The following is an 18,578-nucleotide window of genomic DNA, read 5'->3' as shown; positions in this document are numbered from 1 at the left end:
GGAAGTAGAAGTGGGGCTTCAATGTCCTGGGAACCCTGGCGTTCCCACGTGTGCATTCGAGTGCAGCTCATTTATCATGCCAGTCTTTGACTCGCCTCCTTTCAGTGTTGACTTTTAGCCATTTCCCACGCGAACGAATACATTTTCCTAGGAAAGCGCAAAGGAAAATAGCAAACATTAAAGGTACAGTTGTCCCTAATGAGCAGTGGTCGGTGAGTCAACAACTTTTTATTTCATTGTCGGTCTAATTGGACAATTAGCAGCGAAGTGAGAAGTGTGAAAAAAAAATAATAACAAGCAAACAGCTGTGCCGCAATTTAATTTAAGGCTGCAAGTGTCACTTCAAAGGACTTACACTGCAAAATAAAACAAAAGCCCAAACTGTTGCGAAAAAGTGTTCAATATCTGTGGCTATTTAAAGTAATTTTGCCCTAGCCTTTAATATAATAAATTTAGCAATTTTATTTGGCAAGTGCGGAGTTTCAATATTTCACTCCCCCATAATGCCTGGCGAAAGGAAAAGGAAACACAAACTGGATAACAGCCTTCCCGCAATGCATAAAGCATCGTTGTCCTTGGGCAAATATAAAACATAATGCGAAAAATAAATGCTTGAAAAAGCGAGTAAACGGGATATAAGCAGCTAAAGAATATTCATGTGCCTCAATAAACCGAAAAGAAAAGATGTCCTTTTTGCGCCAGGCACTAAAGCGAGGAAAAATGATAAAACTGCGAGAAGAAAATAAAGAAAACCAAACAAAGGAAGCGCAAACAGCAAACGTGCATTAAAAGTATTGAAAGTCTGGGAGTCCCCGCCGAAACTAACAATTAAAGAAGCGATTCGCTGGTAGCAAGGCATTTAAAGCGGCTTTTATATTTATTGTGATATAGAATGCCAACAAAAAGACAATCGCCGCAGTTCTCTTTTCCGATCCGCTGGATGCCCGGCCAAATAAATAAAATTGATTAGAAGCGGCAATGGCAGCAGGCGGCATCGATGCTTCTTATCTGCCGGCAATTTCATTATTTTAATGCGCCACACGACCATCAAAACTTATGGGCGGAGCAATCTGACTGACAGCAATGGACGCAGGACAACAGACATTGGACATTCCAGTATTGATTGACCGGACTCCGCATCCTGTCAACAGTTTCAGTCAAACAAAACAGTGCGAAAAATAAAGAAGTTCAATTTTGTTCTTGCCTTATAACAGGAGTAAATACTTCATATTTTAAAAATTTATTATACAATTATTTTTACACCCAGTTCATTGCCATACATTTTATTTAACTGTTGCCCTGAAAATTAATCCATCTCAAAACAATACGCATTTTCGTCACTGCACACACGACGATTTTATTCAACTTTGTGCCCTATTTCTGGTTGACGTTCTGCAGCAGCAGGAAGTACTGTCCACTTGTCCGGACCATCTGCGAATCAATCAAGTGGAACTGGCTGTAGGAGGGGACCCTTGGGGGTGGACCTGCAGGACCTGCAGGACCTGCAGGACCCCTGCTCTGCTCTGCTCCGCTACTCACCGCCATCAGTGTGGGCAAGGACATTTGCATGAACCAGGACACGTCCAGCCTGAATCCCCGGTTCGTGCGCATCAGCATCATGCGGATGAGGTGGCGGAACTCCCTGGACTCTCCGTACCATCGCACCTGGTAAAAGGCGTTGGCAATCTCCTCGCTCTGCAAAGGGGTATTAGTCACGCAATTAGACATCAATCAGAGCGCGGATTCCCCCGTTACGTCACCCACAGCAGTCGCAAATCGCTGGCCATTGTAGCAGTACACAACTATCTGATAGCCGGCTGCCACCAGGTACATGGTCATCCGGATCATGGTGATGCTGCTGTTGTTGCCCTGCGAACAAAGACGTTAAACGGTGAATTTCTCATTCTGTTAAGTTCCTTTGGGGATACCCTCGGATCAAGGGCTCACCAATCCGACGCTCATTTGGAACAAGGCCAGGCCCCAGTTGAAAAGGCTAAGCAGGAACTGCGTGAAAGTGATGTGCCGAAAGCAGTTGTTAACCTCGGTTGCAAAGCTGTAAAAAGAGTTAAATGAAATGTTTCATTTTTAATTTCGTCACTTACTTCGCCACTCGTTGGTACTGATAAATACAGCATCGCAAGTATTCAACCCTGCGATCTGGAGGAACCAACTCAGATGTGGCTTGTTCCACCATTTGGTTAAGTGACCTCATAAGTCCCACGCTATGAAGGCACAGGACAATAAAGACTCCATCAAAGCTAACGGCACCTGAGAAAAAAGTATTTATGGTTGATATCTGAAAAAGGAAACCTCATCCATATGGACTCACACATGCCGCAGATATACAGAGAACAGGTTTCCAGGTACATCTGTATATGATAGTAGGGAAACTCTAATCCCTTGTGCTCCCAGGCGGGATACAGAGATGGCAGAGCTTAGTATGGCAAATAAATTATTATTTTACATTTATAAAAAGTATTTGTTAGTGGAATTATTGATTTATTTACGTAACATTATGTCGTAGGATCCTTTCGGTTTAGTGAAATAGCGATAGAGGTTGATTACGAAGGAGTTGATAAAGTAGTTTGTAGTAATACAAATACAGCTGTACAAATAGATAAGAATTTGCCGACGAGTGCTGGCCCAGTACCGATTCATCGTGGACTCAACCTGCTGGCGAATCTCTTTGATAACAGGTAGATCTGAAAGAAATGTATCTTTAGTGGATTAATGCGCACAACAGGAGCTCACCTGACATCCTTTCAAAGAGCTCACACTTTTGGAGTAATTCATGGCAGCGCGCCTTTCGTAGCAATTCGTATATCTGTCTATGGGCAAACAGAAAGTACCACATCTTTGCTATCGATGTTAGGAACTGCAGGGCAGTTCCAGCGGTCTGAAAGATTAATAATTAATACTCGCATAATAATAATAAGATTTTAGGTATAGTTTTGACGCACCTCTCCAATGCGTGGAATATCATGAATGTACCTGGCTAACATTTGCCAGTGCCCATAAAGCGATGCCAAGCTACTCACGCTAAGGACAATTGTCCAGCTAAAGGCGTTAGAATGTGTATCTATTATTAAGATATACCCAACCTTAGAATTACCCACATTCTGAGCACCTGTCCGCATCGGGAAGGATCCAACAGGTTGAAGCCCACCGTATAGGAGAGTCGGATCATCTCCCTGATGCTGCGATAGTTGCGCCTCTTCAGTTCGGCCGCCTCTTCCGGTGAGTACATGTCGCCTAATCGCGGCCTAATTGTGTTAATCGCCCATTTATAGGGACAATGGAGGGGGCGTGGCTCATCGGTTTGGTTTAATTAGATAGTTCAGTGCCAGAGGCAGGAAACCACGCCCAATTACGTGGGCAAAGTTTCACTAAATAATTGAAATACTTTGCACTGGCAGGCTGGGAAGGGTGAGTGATGTGATTCTCGACTTGTCCTGTGGTTAATTAGTCTGACCAGTAACTAGATCCACGTCAAGTTCGTTCGTTATTGTATCCTGTGAAAGCTTAAAGGACTTTTGGGTTCTAAGCTCTTCATTTCGCTTGGTAAGAGAGGTTTCCCACTAAAAGCTGCGAGGTTGCAAGCTTTAAGCTGCAAAATATTTCTTCTTTGCAAACGCCCAGGTTGTGGAAAAGACTAAATATGCTTATTTAAAATATTTACATAGAAGTTTTGATTTTTTATAATCTCTTGAGTGATACCTAGCAGGTACTTTCAGCTATCGCATCCCTAGTCACCGAAAGTGATAAGAGGGACGCCCCAGATTAGCAAATATCTCAATGTATTGTTTTGAATCCTTAAAGATAAGAACACATTCTTTAGAGTACTTATATCCCAAAGGTTATAGAGGCTGATAGCCATCCGCATTTCTTCTCTTAGATATTAATTTCCCCTATTTATATTCCTTCTTCAATTGTTAAAATACGTCAGTTGAACTTAAATCGCGTAGTTGGAAACATCTTCGAGCAGAAATGGTTGACTTAAATATTTTAAATTTGAATGAAGACTGTCTTCAACACATTCTTAAGTATCTAAGCATCAAAGATCTTGTAAATTTAGCGGATACCCTGCCCAGGTTTCGACAGATTTTGTTGGACAGACCGCCAACCTCGTACCCAGTACATCATGGAAACGATCCCGATGGTGTGAAACCAGTATTGTATTACTCAACAGTTGCCATCAAGCTGTTGAGGATCGTCAAGAATAACGTAAAAACTTTGGGAGTTATCCAAGGACATAGTTATGATAAGGAGGATCTAGGCAACTTTGTCAAAGACTTCCGAATTCTAACACAAGGAAGAAACAAAATTGATCTGAGGTATTGCCTTGGAGAAATGTCCAGACTTGAGGATATGTTTCGATTTTCGTCTTGCTGTAAGATCAACTATTTTATAAGTCCGCGAAAATTTAAATGATATCAATTTTTGTTTTTAGCTCGTGACTATTTGAGTGTAAACGTCCCATCTTGTATTTGTTACCTTGCGGATTTTTTTCAACTTATTCCCGGTTTGCGGGAGCTTCGACTTTCCGGATTTGCCAAGTGTTCGGATTGTGTTAAAACAATTTTGAAATGCTTTCCCAAGCTGGAGGAACTCTGGATTCGGGGAACCTGCCTCAAACTTCGATCTGATTATGAGCTGATATCGCAGATGAAATCTTTGACGAAACTGTCGATAAATGTTGGTGGTTCTAATTGTCTAGGGCCTTTGACCAATTTAACTGAACTCCGATCTCTTTATGTGGAGAGTATCTTCAGCTACATATCTCCAATTGAAATTATAGAAATCATAAAGAAGTGTAAGAAGTTGCAATTCCTATTCTGCTACTACATAAATCATGGAGAACAGCCACACGATTCCATTGCAAATATATTCAAGAGCATTAGATCGACTCGAGATCCTAACCGTCAAACCCCCCTTCAATTGCACACATATTTGGATCCACCATTGTGTGAAGAAAATGTAAGTGCTCTCAAAGTCTTTTAATGACATTAAAACAACAAAATTTATTTTATGCTTTTTATTCAGAGACAACTAATTGATGAAGCCTACTTCGAATATCGCCGGCTGCCTTGAAAGGACTTGCCTTATTTAGAAAGGACTTCAAAAACAAATACTCACCATTCTTTTATCGTCGCGAAAATAAGGACCACTCTGAAATGTTACTCAATGATTTATATATTTTCATGACTTTTCGCTCATATAGATTTAAATACGCTTTAATAAATTTGTATGCTTGTCAACGATTTCCGTTATTCAATTTTGCTGATTTACAATCGTCGTCGCCATCAGACTACATTAAAATGTATGTATCGTTAGGTAAATAATTTAAATATTAATAACATTTTGCTTTTGCACGTGTATTTGCTCTGCTCGTCATTTACTTAGTATATCTCGTTAGTTTGAATTCAAGTACAATTCGTTTGCTGCTGGCGTAAATGTTTTACAAAATAATATAACAGAAACTTCGATTTAGGGTCTTGTATATGAAATAAATATTTACAAAAGTTACAATTAATATTATGCAGTGGCGGAATGTGGCCGGTGCTCACCAAAAAACCGTGTAGATAATCCTAAATGAATTGCTTACAAAATTTTTGGATGCCTCAAGCATTTGTTAATACGTACACATATTTCTAAAAATGTTTAACTATATTACCTCGAGTTCTTGGCTTTAACATTAGTTATCGAATAAGGTTTTTGCATTGGTATTCTCTTTTTTGCTTAGTTCTTTTGTTCTTTGCTTGTGTTCTTATCGAATTCGAAAAGCGGACGTTGAGACATTTTATTATCGTCTCGTAATAAAATTTGTGTCGTTTTCTTACAGTGTGGTGTTTATTCGTGGCTTTGGGTGTGGGCGTGTGTATCTGTGAGAGGTGTTAGGTGTGGGTGAGAGTGGGTGTGTGAGTGAGTGAGTGAGTGAGTTCGTAATCCCTTTACTGATATGTTTCTAAGAGGCTAACTCGCATCCTGGCTCATCGCTGGCCGAGCAGAGGCAACTAAACAGGACAAACGCAAGCCAGTTGGACAGATCGGTTGGGATGACCCATGGAGGATATGGAAACCTGCCAAATCGGTATACTAGCACACTTAAGCCGAAACACTCTCGCACGCATACACTGAATGGAATGTGGAAAAACAACTTGGGTTGCAATAATTGACTAACACGCTCCTCGAACGCGGAAAAGTCCCTTGGCGAGGATTTCCAATTTTATTGCTTACGTATTCGGAGAACGGACTAGTGAACTAAACATCGACTCAACTATCTAACTAACTCAACTAACTAACATACATAACACTCACACGCTTCATAACTAACTAACAGTATGTGGGTTGGTACAATGCGATCCCTTGGGCTCCGATAGATGGGCCACATAAATGGCACCGCAATCATGCTGCCCTAGAATGGCATTATCATACCCACATAACAAATAACAACATCTACATCCAAGCAATATTGCATTTTCCCAACCAACCTCAATCTCTACATCATAGGTGGCAACTCAGATTATATCAGGGGACTAAGCCAAGCCAAGCTTTATCGATAAGCTCTAAGCCCTACACACACGCACAAGTACTTATAGATATAGAAACGAACCAACGATTTTCAACTACTTTTGACATTATGAATTTGAACGATACGCGAACGAACGATTTACATACAGATATATGCATGGCCATGCGATTCTAATTGGGATCTAATGGGATGGGCTGGGGTGGCGTGTTGCATCCCCTCCTCGTCTGTAACTTCTCAAGCCTCCGATCTGCGGGGTTTGGAGCGCGGTTTGAAAAATAGTTGGAGCTATATTTATATATCGCTTAGTTTGTATATATAATGTGTAAATATGCGAGCTGCGATTGCGATGCGTGTATATTCTATATTGTATATACTTATAAGTTGCATTCAAAATATGAATATTTCCGTTTCATTTGTTGCTATTTAGGCTTTTTTGGTGACTTCGTCAATATACTTTCGGTTAGCTGTGTCCTGAAGGCGGTAAATAAAGGTTGCTCTGTACACGAGTGGATTGGGCTCTGCATTATATACACTGTAGCTTTACGTTTAGATTTACTCGACCTATTATCGTAGGGTATTAATAATATTTTGCTGTTTTGCTGTTTGTACGACTTGCGCGGCTCCGAATCTCCTACATTGCAGTTCGGGTTGCTCCTTCTCTTCTCTAGTTGTAAAAATACGCAGATCGAATTCCGGGGATCTGCTAGGGATCGTCCCACCATCTCTAGACTAGGATACTGTTCATTGCTTTTATATAATTCACATTCCATGTTTGCTAACTTTGCTATCACTTTGAGTTTTCCCTTTGTATGCTTTGTGTGTGTGTGTGTGTGTGTGTGTTGTGGGGTGTGAGGGTTTCCCTAGGAAAAGGTTATAGGTTATTTTACATTTTCTAGGTGTCGGTTTGTGTGTGGATTCCTAATTGCTACGTGCCCTCGTTCCCCGCCCTCTTCGCCTCCTCGGTGTCGGCTCCTTGGAGAAGGGCCCTCTGCTCATCGTTGGCTTCTGCTTCTCCCTCCTCCTCACGATCCTCCTGGCCAGTAGCCACTGCAGCTTGGCTCGGAGGAGCTGTCGGGGGATCCTCGCCAGCTCGATGGCTCACGGGCGATGTGAAGGTCGTCTCCGAGTCTGTGTGGCAAGATGGGCTAGATTAATCACTTGATTATACAGACATATCAGCACAACGGATGACACAGGATGAGTAGTAAGAGTCCTAACCCATTTTATGAGAAAGCAGTTTATACATATTCGTGATCGGTGATCTAACTTTTACAAAATAAATATTACTTTGATTTAAAACTTATGTTCATTAAAGATTTTCCGACCATAAAATGGGTTAGTTCTTATCGCAGTGCTAAACAGGAAGCGGCATATGGGTGATTTTGGGTGAGGTGTGTAAGTGTGAAGTGCGTGAGCTCAAGTTCTAAAGCTGTTCATATCGATCTGGCGCTCGGATGTGGATAATCCCAGCTGGGTGCTAAACGAGCCTGGACAATCGAACTGGTGAGTTTGGTGCGGCACGGAAGCGATCGATGCGGATCGATCACCAATGGTAAGCACTATAGATCGGATCGGTAATACTAACAGGTCGCCCGCCCGAAGATCTCCGCTCTCCGGCGAGATTTAATGTGTCAGTGTCTGTGGGTTCATGGGATCATGCGGTGTTCATGCGGATGTGGGTAGCGATGGGTGGAGTTCGGGAGTTCAGAAGGCGGCATCGAAGACGGTGACTGACAGCCAGCCAGCAAGCGGGGGAAACGGGAGAGATAAAAAGACAGTTGTAGATGATTTCTGGTTTCGTCATGGCCGAAAGAAACCCCAGGATGCACTTACAGGATGAGATAGAAAGAAAAAGAGGGGGAAAGAGACAAAGAAGAAGGAAGCCAGCCGACAGTGATGGAAAGTATACCCCATATAATATATATAGAGTTATCTTAATTATAGGACTAATTCTATTAGTTAAAATATCATGGCGTATCCTTCATCACTGCCAGCTGGCCACCTAGTTCAACCACCACCTACCCAGACTGCTGTCCCTGGTCTGCTGGCCATCCGCCGATCCTGCGGATGCGGATGTAGAAGGAGTTCCTCGCGAGAGCAGCGGCTTCACCTGGCGCAGCGCCTGCTCCTCGGGATAGCGTGGGGTCTGGAACTTCGTGGGCTTCGATTGCAAGGTCGCTGGTCCTGAGCGCTGGTGCATTAGGGTGCGGTGCCTGAGTGGTGGTGGGGATATAGACTTAGCTAAAACTGAATGAGGTAATTTATTCGGTGAGTAATCGCTGCCGGATTCGCCCTGTAAAACAATAAAGTTAATACTCGAACTAAATACATATTACTATATAGGATAACGAACCATAACGGTGCCGTTGTCGGAGACGCCGGAGCCGGACATGTTGTCCGCCAGGAGACGCTCGCTCTCCGGATCGGACAGGACGCGCGAGATATCAGACTTGTTTTTCAGGATCGACTTGGAGCGCCGGTGGTGCTCCAGATTGGGCGAGGCGTCAATCGAGTCTATCGATGAGGAATGCTTGCTCTCGAACTTGGCTGTGGGTCGAGTTTTGATTAGTTTGATAGATCATTAACTTTCGGAATAAATGAAAGCCACCCACCTTTGGCGCCCACATTCTGTATGCCAAACAAATGCTGGTTGATCAGTTTGGTGGCAGTGGCTAAGCTCTTGCCCGGCATGAATACCGAGCGCTTCTTCTTGGGTCCTTGACCGCTTAATCCGCCGGATCCGCTGGCCGCCGGGCTACCGGAGCCTCCGGCCAGTTCTCCTTCCCTCCGACCGCCCGTCTCGTCGTCCAGCTTGGTGTCCTCGAAGCGGGCGCGAGGTCGCATGCCCCCCAGGACACTGCTTCCAAGGACTCCGGTCGCTCCACTTGGTCGCATGGCGGTGAAGCTCTGCTGGAACCGCGTCTTCCGATGCTTTGGCACTGAGTTCTCGTTCAAGCTGACTCGACTTCCCCGCTCCTGGACATCAAAGCTCTGGTAGACGTCGTTCAGGGGACTTAGACCGCCAGCTCCTACGCCTCCGGCGGCCAAGTTCCTAAGGGCCGTATCGCCCGAGGCGCTCTTCTTCACCTGGGCACGCGGTCCACCCGATGAATTGGTGCTTGGCAGGCCCACAATAAAGCCTGTGGAGCTGCTGATGCCCTGGTGCTGCTCCCTTTCGAGTGGATTTATGTACAGGTTATCCATGTCAATGTCCAGGGCGCAGGCCTCGTCATTAAAGTCGGCCGTGAGGTCTCCTTGGGACAAAAAGGGATGCGTCTGGCAACTGGCATAGGTGTCCGAGCTATCCACGCTGGCCAGGTCGGCATTATTGTTATTGCTGCCGTTGTAGTTGCCACCGAAAAGGAGCGTCCCATTGCCACCACCGCCCACTGTGGTGGTGTTGAAGTTGTTGTTGTAGTTATGGTTAAAGTTGGACGAACTGCAGATGGTGGCCCCGTATCTGAGGGACACATCCAGGGGCAGGGCGATGGTGGTGGACGTGGTGGTGCCATAGGACGACGATGTGGACGAGGACTGTGAGATGGCGGGCAAGAGGACGGCGGCGCAGGACGTTGGGGGTAATGGTGGTGGCGGGGGCAGGGCCAGAAGCGGTCCGTGGAGCGGCGGTAGAGGGGCTGGTAGTGGAGAGAGGAGCCCATAGGCTCCTGCTTGACGACCTGCTGCCGCCAGTCGCATCTCCAGACAGATCGGCTTGTGGAAGTCGGAGGTGGGCAGCGAGATCACGCCCTCCGCGTCGGTGAATTCCTTGAAGTCCTGCAACGAGTGGGTGTTCGGGATGGGAACACAGTTTCAGATACAGTCGCCAAAGCAAACTACAGGCCCAAGATATAACAGATATGGTAGAATCGGTCAAATTAGTTGAGTTCAATAAACCCATACAACATTTAAGTGAATCCTTACTAAAGCTGGACCATATCTGTTTTATCTGGGACCATAATTTCATACATTATATGCGTGTTTTGGGATGTTTTCTGGCTGCTTATTAGTGTCGGATTTAGTTCGGTGTACCTGTTGTCTGGAGTTAGCTTTTTATTGTGTGCGATTTGTTTTCTTATTATTTCGCTTGAATAACAAAAATTAACATGCAACTAGGAGGCGCCAAGTAAAACTTAAACGTGCAGCGCTATTTATTGTTAACATTTAGTCATATTTAATAAATGAAAACGAAGGCAGTGCGAGTTCTCAACTCGTTATTGGAGGCAGAGAAAGTGATTACCTATTTTATAGATATATCTAGTATAGAATATAAAGAAATCTTATATAAGTATAATAAATCATTTCAAATCCAAACGTATATTCAATTTGAATAGTTTTCAGAATTTATGCAATTTATGACTTTCTTTTAATGTTTCAAAGATCGGATTGGATCCCCAAGTTGAGCAAACGCACGAAGTTCAATCTTTCAGTACTCAGACGTGCGAACCTCTCTCTTACTTACCAAACCGCTGAAGTTGCCTTCGAAGTGGGGTTCCATACTCGAACGTTAAATAAAGTTAAGTACTCTTATCGAGATATCGAAACCAAAAAGGAAAAGTTCTAGGCGAGCAATACGGAAACAATCAGAAGAGATAGTGGAGTGCCAGAAAGTCGAGTGCGAATAGATAAACTTGATCAACAGAAATTGATTTGTTGGTTTTGTAATTTTATTTGCATAATTTGTTCATTCGGTTTGTGGTTTTCTTTGTTTTGTTTTGGATGAGTGATAACAGAAAATAAACGACTAATAATGAAGAGAGCTATAACATTGGTAGTTCCAGTAACTAAACAATTGTATATTTGGTATTTATAGTTATGTATGCATATATTCGTTGTTTTGTTGGTTTTCTGGTATTTGGCGTTTGCAAGTTGCAGCTACTATAATTAAGGCTTAGGCCATTTTGCTAGGATATAAATATTTAGGTATTAGGCTAGTTGTAATTACGTGCTTAGTGTAAATGAATAAAAGAATCGATTTAAACTTTCGTCAAGGCCTCAAGCTTCGGTCACTTGGTACAGAGTTAAATTAAGTATATAAATTAAATTAAATAATAACACATGCTGCTTTGTTTTGCTTTGCTCTCCACTCCTGGTTGCGTTCTAGATGGTAGATTAGGCTTTAGTTAATTTAAATAAATTCTTAGAATTCGCTATGTCTTTCTTTAGCTTTCACGTCACGTCACGCCAGGCCCGTTGATAATAATAATAACAACAGTTTAACAGTATAATCGTATCAGTAATAATAACATTTAGTTGTAATTTGTTGGTTTGTTGATTTAAAGCTAGTTATCGTCTAATCGCAATTCGCAGTGCCGGTCACGCATTCGATGCGCCCGACTGACTAAGTACTCTCGATTTCTATATCGAACTCGTCGGGGAGAATCTTGAGAATCTGGCTAAACGCTATTCGCGCGCAATGGAATACACTCGCCATGGCATCCCGGCAAACCCTTTAAGAAAAGAAACGAAAAAGAAACAAGGTCAACATAAAATTTTCATTTCCAATCCAATTCCAATCTCACAGGAAGCCAAACAAAACCAAAAGAAAAGAAACGAAACGAAACGAAAGGAAAAGAAAATCAAAAGTGAAACATAACGATCGTAAGGATGGGACAACACTTTGTATTTTAATGACGTGTCCTGGCTGTTACCATCTCGGGTGCTACCGTTATGCCTCTCATAGATAGTATATGTCGATGGTGCCCTCCTCGAGCATCCGCTTGAGGGCCATATAGTTCTTTGGCGAGGGCGGCGGTCGGGCCAGCCGCTTGATGCTATACTCCTTATCGTGGAACACACAAATGCGATCCTGCAACAACGTTCGGTTGGTATCGTAATCGCTGCTCTACCAATCCAACTACTTCGGGTCGAGTACGGGGTCGCCTATTGTTTAGCAGGACCTATGCGAGAAGCTCAGGGCTCTACTGATTTAAAAAAAGGGAAGTGCCACAGAAATGTACCAAAAGTGTAAAATTTCTAAATTGAAACAAAAATAGATATACATATATACGCAACTTAAATAAGATTTCTGTGACACTCCTGAACTTAAGGTCTTGTCTGGATCGGAGTTCAATGCGCTGGGGTTAACAATTTCACAGTCTGCCAATGGCGGTTATGCGGCGCTATATACAGGCTGAGCATGATGTTAGTTCGGTTTAGTTGAGATTAGTCGGAAACGTAAACGCAAACGTAAACAAAGAGCACTGATAAGGATAAACGGGTGCAGACATGCGACTAAACACAGAGCACAGTACACGGAAAAGCGGCTCGAACATTGCAAACGGGAACATTGGGTGGTCACAGCTACGTTTTTGGGGTGGGGTTGGATTCTGCAGGAGCCAAACCCCTCGTTACCTTGGTCGTGCAGAAACAGCACTCGAATTCCACGGGCACGTCCTGCTCCAGGTTGTCCATCCGCTGGTTCTGCAGGTTCTCCAGGGCCACCTGGCGCCGCAGCTCGGCCACTTCCTATAAATAGTTGGTTGTGGGGATGGTGGCATCACGTGAGTGTTTCGTTACGCTTCGCTCGTAAACAATTGGAATATATATATAAATCTACGTTTATGTACAGAAGGATCACCGGATGCTGGGCATGCCGCATGCATAATAACTCTCGGGTTAGAAATAGTTAGGTATTTGGAAGAGAGGTTAGCAAGAAAAGGGTATAACAGTCCTGTTTGCATGCGGCTCAAGCTGTGTGAGGGTGTTGGTGTTGCCTGCTAGTTGTGCTACGGAGCTGATCTTTTATTGCACACTAGAAACAACTACAACTACGAACCGTATTCAAACACAGTAGGTGAACTTTTGATTGCCATATTCCCCTAGATTTATTCCTGGCGAGCACTTAATGCTAACCTATGTAAAAATTACTGCTGATATAATTATATAGAACCCAATGGTTGCTGAAGCAGACTCACACTGGTCTAAATGTGCTCTAAATGCGCCTAAGCAATCTACTTTGGATCGGTGAGTTCAAACCCTTCTAGGACATTATTAGGTATTTGATACGATGTACCAGCAGTTCAACTGTCCATAATTATCTGCGCAATCGGCATAGAAGCTCAACCAAGCGGTATGACAAATCGCGAAAAGATCCATTCCTTTCAGAACGAAAATTTCGAGGCAAATGCCTGTGGAAATATCTTATCGAAGCACAGAATGAAGCGATCAAATCCTGAAGGCCTGTTGGATGATGATCCCAATGGTGGGTAGACAAGTTTTAATTAGAGGAGATCTTTTTTAGTCTTAGCTCCACTGATATCCTTAGCTTCTGGTATGGGCTTACCGCCATCGGATCAAAACACCTGCCAGATGAGCCCCAATCTTGCTGCCCAGAGCCTATCCCCAGCTGTCCCCGTATCCTCACTTTCGGACTACTACCAATCAAACTGGCAGCAGCCGCAACAGATGGAGTTGCAGAATCAGCAGCCGCACGGATGTGGCTTAGGCAGGATCAACCAGGGAACACCCAATGCCTACTACGAGCACGATGAGACTGAACAGAGGCGCCAGGAGCTGCGCAATCTCGTCCAGCATTTGTACGTGGCCCAGGCGAGGGTCCAACTGGAGGCCACCGAGATAAGGAAGGCTCAGTCGGTGGCCTCGGCTGCGCAGGCGCAACTGGAGGAGTCGGCCAACCATGTGCGCAGCATCACCGCCTCCTTGCACACTGCACAGCAGGAAGTGGCTGCCTCGGCGATTCGGGCTCAGATCGCCCAGCTTCAGCTGGCGGCCCATGATCAGCTGCTGTTCGCCGCTCGCCAGGATGTGGACGCGCTGTCCTCGCAAATGGTGGGTCTCCAGGCGGCGGAGGGCATTGTCCAGCCGAAACTCACAGTGGATCTCCATGCTCTTTTGGACAAGCTGAAGCAGCCACTCCAGAATTATGATCGCCCCACGGCCGTTCCCCTTATTGCACCCAGTCTGCCGGGAACATTAAGCCATCAGCAACAGATGCTCTTGCAGCAGCAACAGATGGGGCAGGTTCAAGGTCAAGGGCCGATCCAAGGACAGGGCCAAAACCAGGATCAGGGACAGGGACCTGCGAATCCCTCAAATGGACCTACCCCCAACGATTTCATTAGCTTGCCTAGGGCTCATCACTATGCCAACATGGATTACACTTAGCTGCAGTTAAATATTCCGAAGAATTATTTTTTCTATATTTTGTATGTTTCCTTTGCCCACAATAGTATATTTCATTTAAATTTGTAAGTGATTTTTGATCTACACTATTCGCGTTGTTGTGTGGGTTTTGTCTGATTAATATATATATGTTTTTCAGTAATGTCGATTCATATTGCATTGTGTTTGTGACGGTATGTAAGTGTATGGTTTAAGGATCAAATCTTCTTTAGCAAAAATGTATAAGTTGTACAAAATCAATTCGCATTTCTTTAGATGAATTTTAATTTCTGAGGTAATGAAGTTAGCAGAGCAAAAATATTGGCTTACAGACTGGAAAAATGTTAAAGGCAGAATCACAATTATTAAATTTCAAAACTATATATTCTTAAAAGCAAAATCTCTTATTAAAAAATAGTATCTACAATATACACATAAAACACTTTTCTTCCAAGGCGGCAGCATTTTTAAAATTGTTTGAAAGATATTTATATCTGATAAATATTTCCAATTTGGAATATAGAACCAAAATTCATTTCTTGTCATTTGTAAATTAACCAGAACCCAGAAAATAGTTGTAATTCAGGTTTGAATCAAATATCGAAAAATTTTGAAATTATCACAAAATAATATGGTTAAAAATCATCGATTCTATGCAGCTATTATTATTTATTCGATCAAATAGGCATTCAGGTCGATTTGGAAAATCCATAAATGCAATTTCACGTTCGCCCAAAAGAATAAATTTTTGTAGCATTGGTTCAGCCACTGAAAAGAAGACAATCAATCCGCAAATCCATTCAAAATAATCGGTTGGCAAAAAATCGAATACATATTAGAATATATAGCTGTGGCACAAATGCATTCGAGTTGAGTAGAGTAGAGTATTAGAGTAGGTTGAGTTCTTTGTGTATACTTTGAATGTACCTCCTTACTGCGTCCCCGTAAAATCTAAAAGTTGAAATGTGTGAATGTTGTTAAAGAACTTGATTTTCTCCTCAAGAGTCTTAAGTTTTTTTTTTTTTTTAATTCTTTTGTTATTTTTCTGGTTATATTTTGTAGTGGTTGGAATTTGTTTGAATAAACTCAAAAGAGAACGTGAAGCTAAACAGACTAGGGATACTAAAACTACAAAAAGAGGCCGCCAATGGGGGAAACTCAGGAATACTCAACCAAAGGACACCAAACTTTGTGGTATTCAAGAACTGAAACTCAAAACGAATTTACCCGTCTAACAGTTGGCAAATGAGGAGGAACCAAACGTGAGTAATAATTGGGATATAATTAGAATTATTATTTAAATATATTTTGATCCAGTTCAAAGGCTTCACATTTACTAATACATAGGATTACGATTTAGGAACTTTGAAAACATTAAGATATTCAAGAAATACGATTGCGAGTATGGCAATGACCAGGTATCTCCCCTTAATTCGCAGACTTACCCCGGGCGTGATCATCATCTGGATGGGCAGTCCCTTGGCCTGGGAAAGGTTGTCGTCATCGACACCGCCCCCATCTCCATCACCGCCTCCCTCGGCGCCCTCTGACCCGGGGGCGGTATTGCTGGCATTACTGGCATTGGTGGCGGTGGCCACGGCTGTTGCCGCACTTGATGCGGCCACCATGGCCAGGTTGTTGGCCACTCCTCCTCCGGTTGCACCTCCATTTCCGTTCGGGGCCTTCTGCTGAATCTGTTGCATCTGCAACATCTGTTGCTGCTGCTGTTGCTGTTGCTGCAGCAGTGCCTGTTGCTCGCGCCGATAGCTCTCCATGGCCATCATGGAGGTCTGGCGGGCATTGGGATTGTCGAAGCTGTAGGGCGGCACTGCATCCTGCTCAGAGCTGGATCCGCGTCGCTAAACAAAAGGGGAATTGGTTATAGTATAGTTCGTTCTCAAAAAGAAGTGGTAGGCACTTAGGATTGAACTCTTTGCAACACAATTTAGGACATTTCGTACTTACAAGGAATGATTCCAATTCTTTAAAATGGGGAACCATGAGAAACTTATACTTAAAATAATCATTCGAATTAAATATAAATTGGGACTAATTTAGGAATCATATCTTAAGTCCCTAAGTTGAAGTTTAGGGGTTTCTAAATCTAATGCTACTAATGTTGGGCTTATCTGGGCAAAAACAAATTAAATTGTTTGTGCCCATTTCATATGTCATCTGAAGAAATGGAAACTACGTAAATGATCTTAAAAATATATAGAATTTTATATATGTATCACTTCTAAAACAAAGGAATACTTAAGTTTCCGATATTAAAGAGACCTTATAAAGGACCCTAACCCCGAAGTTCCTTGAGGCTGACTTACGTTGTGCAGGTTGGAGTTGCGCAGGTTGGCTACGTGGTCGTAATTCTTATAGCATCCGGTTCCGGTGGTGGCCGGATTGCGTCCGCTGGTGGACTCGCCTTCGGTGCTGTTGCCGTCCGTTTGCGAGAGATTGTGGCCTGTGGGCGATCGGCGGAGCGCGTGGGTTAAACGGTGCCAATTTTTGAGTGATCGTGTGTGACTCTCGCGCTTTTCTGCTTGGCATTCGTGTATGTGTGGTGGTGGTGGGTGGGTGTATCGGTGTGTGTGGGTGTTAACGTGTTAACGTGTAGACGGATTAGATCAGGTTATATTTTCAGATTCACGATCGGTTTTTTTGGTCGTTTGGTTCATTGTTTCGGGGTTCACGCAAAGAAGCCATGAATGCATTTTGTCGCCATTTCGTTTCGCATTTGTTTAGCCGACAGACGCCAGTGGTGGTATATACACAAGGTTATATATATCGTATATAGTTTAAAATGAGTTAGAGCGGGTTTTGGATTTTATCGGAGCGCAAATGAAGGTGTTTTATTTGGTTTGGTTTGGTTCGTTTTTTCGTTTCAAATCAAAGGAGGGAAAAAAGAAAGAAAAATGAGTTCCATGAATGTACTTATTTTTCGCTATATTTTGGTAAATATTTGTTACGACGACGATGACGACGGCGACCACAAAAACGTTGGGGGCTAAGTTAGAATTAGTTTAGTTTAGTGGGATACAGTGAGAACAACATTGAAGAACGACGTCTATAGTTCAGGTTTAGTTTGGGGCTTACTCTTGGGTGTGGTCAAATGGGTTAGAACAACATTTAGTTAACTGGTTATGCTATTGGCTGATTAACACTACTATAACATTAGAATATAGTTTAGATTGCTATAAAGTTAGTAGTCAGACTAGGCTAATAGTAATGTTTCTATTAAATATAGTAGATACAAAACTGAAATAAAACGGAATATCCTGCGGAAACTTTATTGAATTTAAATTTAACTTTACTGTGTTTTTGTCCAAATAACCAATACACTTTGATTGAATTTTAAGTGATTAAATTGCTTGATTGGCTATGTACAGTTTTAAGTAAAAATTGGAGAGAATGTCCAGTGAAAACATTTAGTATTTATTTATTAAAAATAATTGAGCTTTGTACAGAAAGTATGACAGGACGTAAGAAAATTCTTAAAAATCTGAAAAATATTTTGAAAAAATATGTATCTTTTACTATCAAACTTGAAACTATTTGTGAATTTTGTGAGTGTCTGAAATGTCAAGTGCTTTGAATGGACGCGGCAAAACAAATGTGCGAAACACTGCTCTCTTGGTTTTAATTCTCAAATAGACAAAATTCCGATTCATGGTCATTTACGCCCATTCACGTTCAGGTGTGTGATCTCGTATAATTAAACCGAAATACGAAGGGAATGTTAATGAGTAAAATGGAAGGAAAAAACTTCTCCTGATGAGTCAGCGAATGAAATTGGCTCCTTACTCTGGCCTTTCCTGCATTCAAGGCTTGAACTCAAAATCTGGCCAAGCTTCAAACACCAAATATATAGACACTCATGGGTTGGCGATATGTTTGGATTAGCTGGTACAATGAAATAATACAGCGC

The 18,578-nt window shown here is 42.8% G+C and overlaps 4 protein-coding genes across 14 annotated transcripts in view; 2 read left to right on the top strand and 2 right to left on the bottom strand.

Moving 5' to 3' along the window:
• Window positions 1–1,202: 1,202 nt before the first annotated feature.
• Window positions 1,203–3,457, bottom strand: Or63a (Odorant receptor 63a). 2 transcript variants are annotated; one of them, NM_079171.4, is made up of 10 exons: window positions 3,117–3,457; window positions 2,961–3,057; window positions 2,752–2,896; window positions 2,508–2,702; window positions 2,330–2,434; window positions 2,103–2,268; window positions 1,948–2,053; window positions 1,765–1,869; window positions 1,540–1,695; window positions 1,203–1,431 (listed from the first exon to the last, which is right to left on the bottom strand). In NM_079171.4, the coding sequence occupies exons 1-10, from the start codon at window positions 3,245–3,247 to the stop codon at window positions 1,375–1,377; spliced, it is 1,263 nt and encodes a 420-aa protein (NP_523895.2). In that variant the 5' UTR covers window positions 3,248–3,457; the 3' UTR covers window positions 1,203–1,374. The 2 variants fall into 2 exon arrangements, with proteins under 2 accessions (NP_523895.2, NP_001163331.1); NM_001169860.1 differs by having other exon boundaries at window positions 2,330–2,702.
• Window positions 3,458–3,941: 484 nt separating this feature from the next.
• CG34025 (uncharacterized protein) lies at window positions 3,942–5,269 on the top strand. Its single transcript, NM_001038898.3, has 3 exons — window positions 3,942–4,390; window positions 4,451–4,977; window positions 5,044–5,269. Exons 1-3 carry the CDS (start codon window positions 3,988–3,990, stop codon window positions 5,089–5,091), a joined length of 978 nt encoding a protein of 325 aa, NP_001033987.2. The 5' UTR covers window positions 3,942–3,987; the 3' UTR covers window positions 5,092–5,269.
• A 142-nt stretch (window positions 5,270–5,411) lies between these two features.
• Window positions 5,412–18,578, bottom strand: part of Shab (Shaker cognate b) — a 64,563-nt gene continuing 51,396 nt past the window's right edge. For 2 of the 9 annotated variants that reach the window (NM_001274416.1, NM_001202110.2), the window contains exons 6-12: window positions 16,978–17,189; window positions 16,099–16,512; window positions 12,884–12,997; window positions 9,145–10,306; window positions 8,886–9,079; window positions 8,555–8,825; window positions 5,412–7,660 (exon numbers count right to left, since the gene is read on the bottom strand). In NM_001274416.1, coding sequence (NP_001261345.1) covers window positions 7,458–7,660; window positions 8,555–8,825; window positions 8,886–9,079; window positions 9,145–10,306; window positions 12,884–12,997; window positions 16,099–16,512; window positions 16,978–17,189 — 2,570 coding nt within the window. In that variant the 3' untranslated portion in view covers window positions 5,412–7,457. Of the gene's footprint in view, window positions 7,661–8,117; window positions 8,171–8,554; window positions 8,826–8,885; window positions 9,080–9,144; window positions 10,307–11,011; window positions 11,980–12,180; window positions 12,339–12,883; window positions 12,998–16,098; window positions 16,513–16,977; window positions 17,190–18,578 lie in introns of those variants that run through there. The other 7 variants (NM_167967.4, NM_079170.6, NM_001202109.2 and 4 more) reach the window with 6 other exon arrangements.
• CG32846 (uncharacterized protein) lies at window positions 13,373–14,817 on the top strand. 2 transcript variants are annotated; one of them, NM_001202111.1, is made up of 3 exons: window positions 13,373–13,495; window positions 13,551–13,733; window positions 13,797–14,817. In NM_001202111.1, the coding sequence occupies exons 1-3, from the start codon at window positions 13,468–13,470 to the stop codon at window positions 14,654–14,656; spliced, it is 1,071 nt and encodes a 356-aa protein (NP_001189040.1). In that variant the 5' UTR covers window positions 13,373–13,467; the 3' UTR covers window positions 14,657–14,817. The 2 variants fall into 2 exon arrangements, with proteins under 2 accessions (NP_001189040.1, NP_728784.1); NM_167968.2 differs by having other exon boundaries at window positions 13,373–13,733.

The sequence above is a fragment of the Drosophila melanogaster genome, chromosome 3L (assembly GCF_000001215.4).
Source record: "Drosophila melanogaster chromosome 3L".
NCBI lineage: Eukaryota > Metazoa > Arthropoda > Insecta > Diptera > Drosophilidae > Drosophila > Drosophila melanogaster.
The sequence above is the reverse complement of the archived record's forward strand: the minus strand, read 5'-3'. Positions and strand labels throughout refer to the sequence as shown.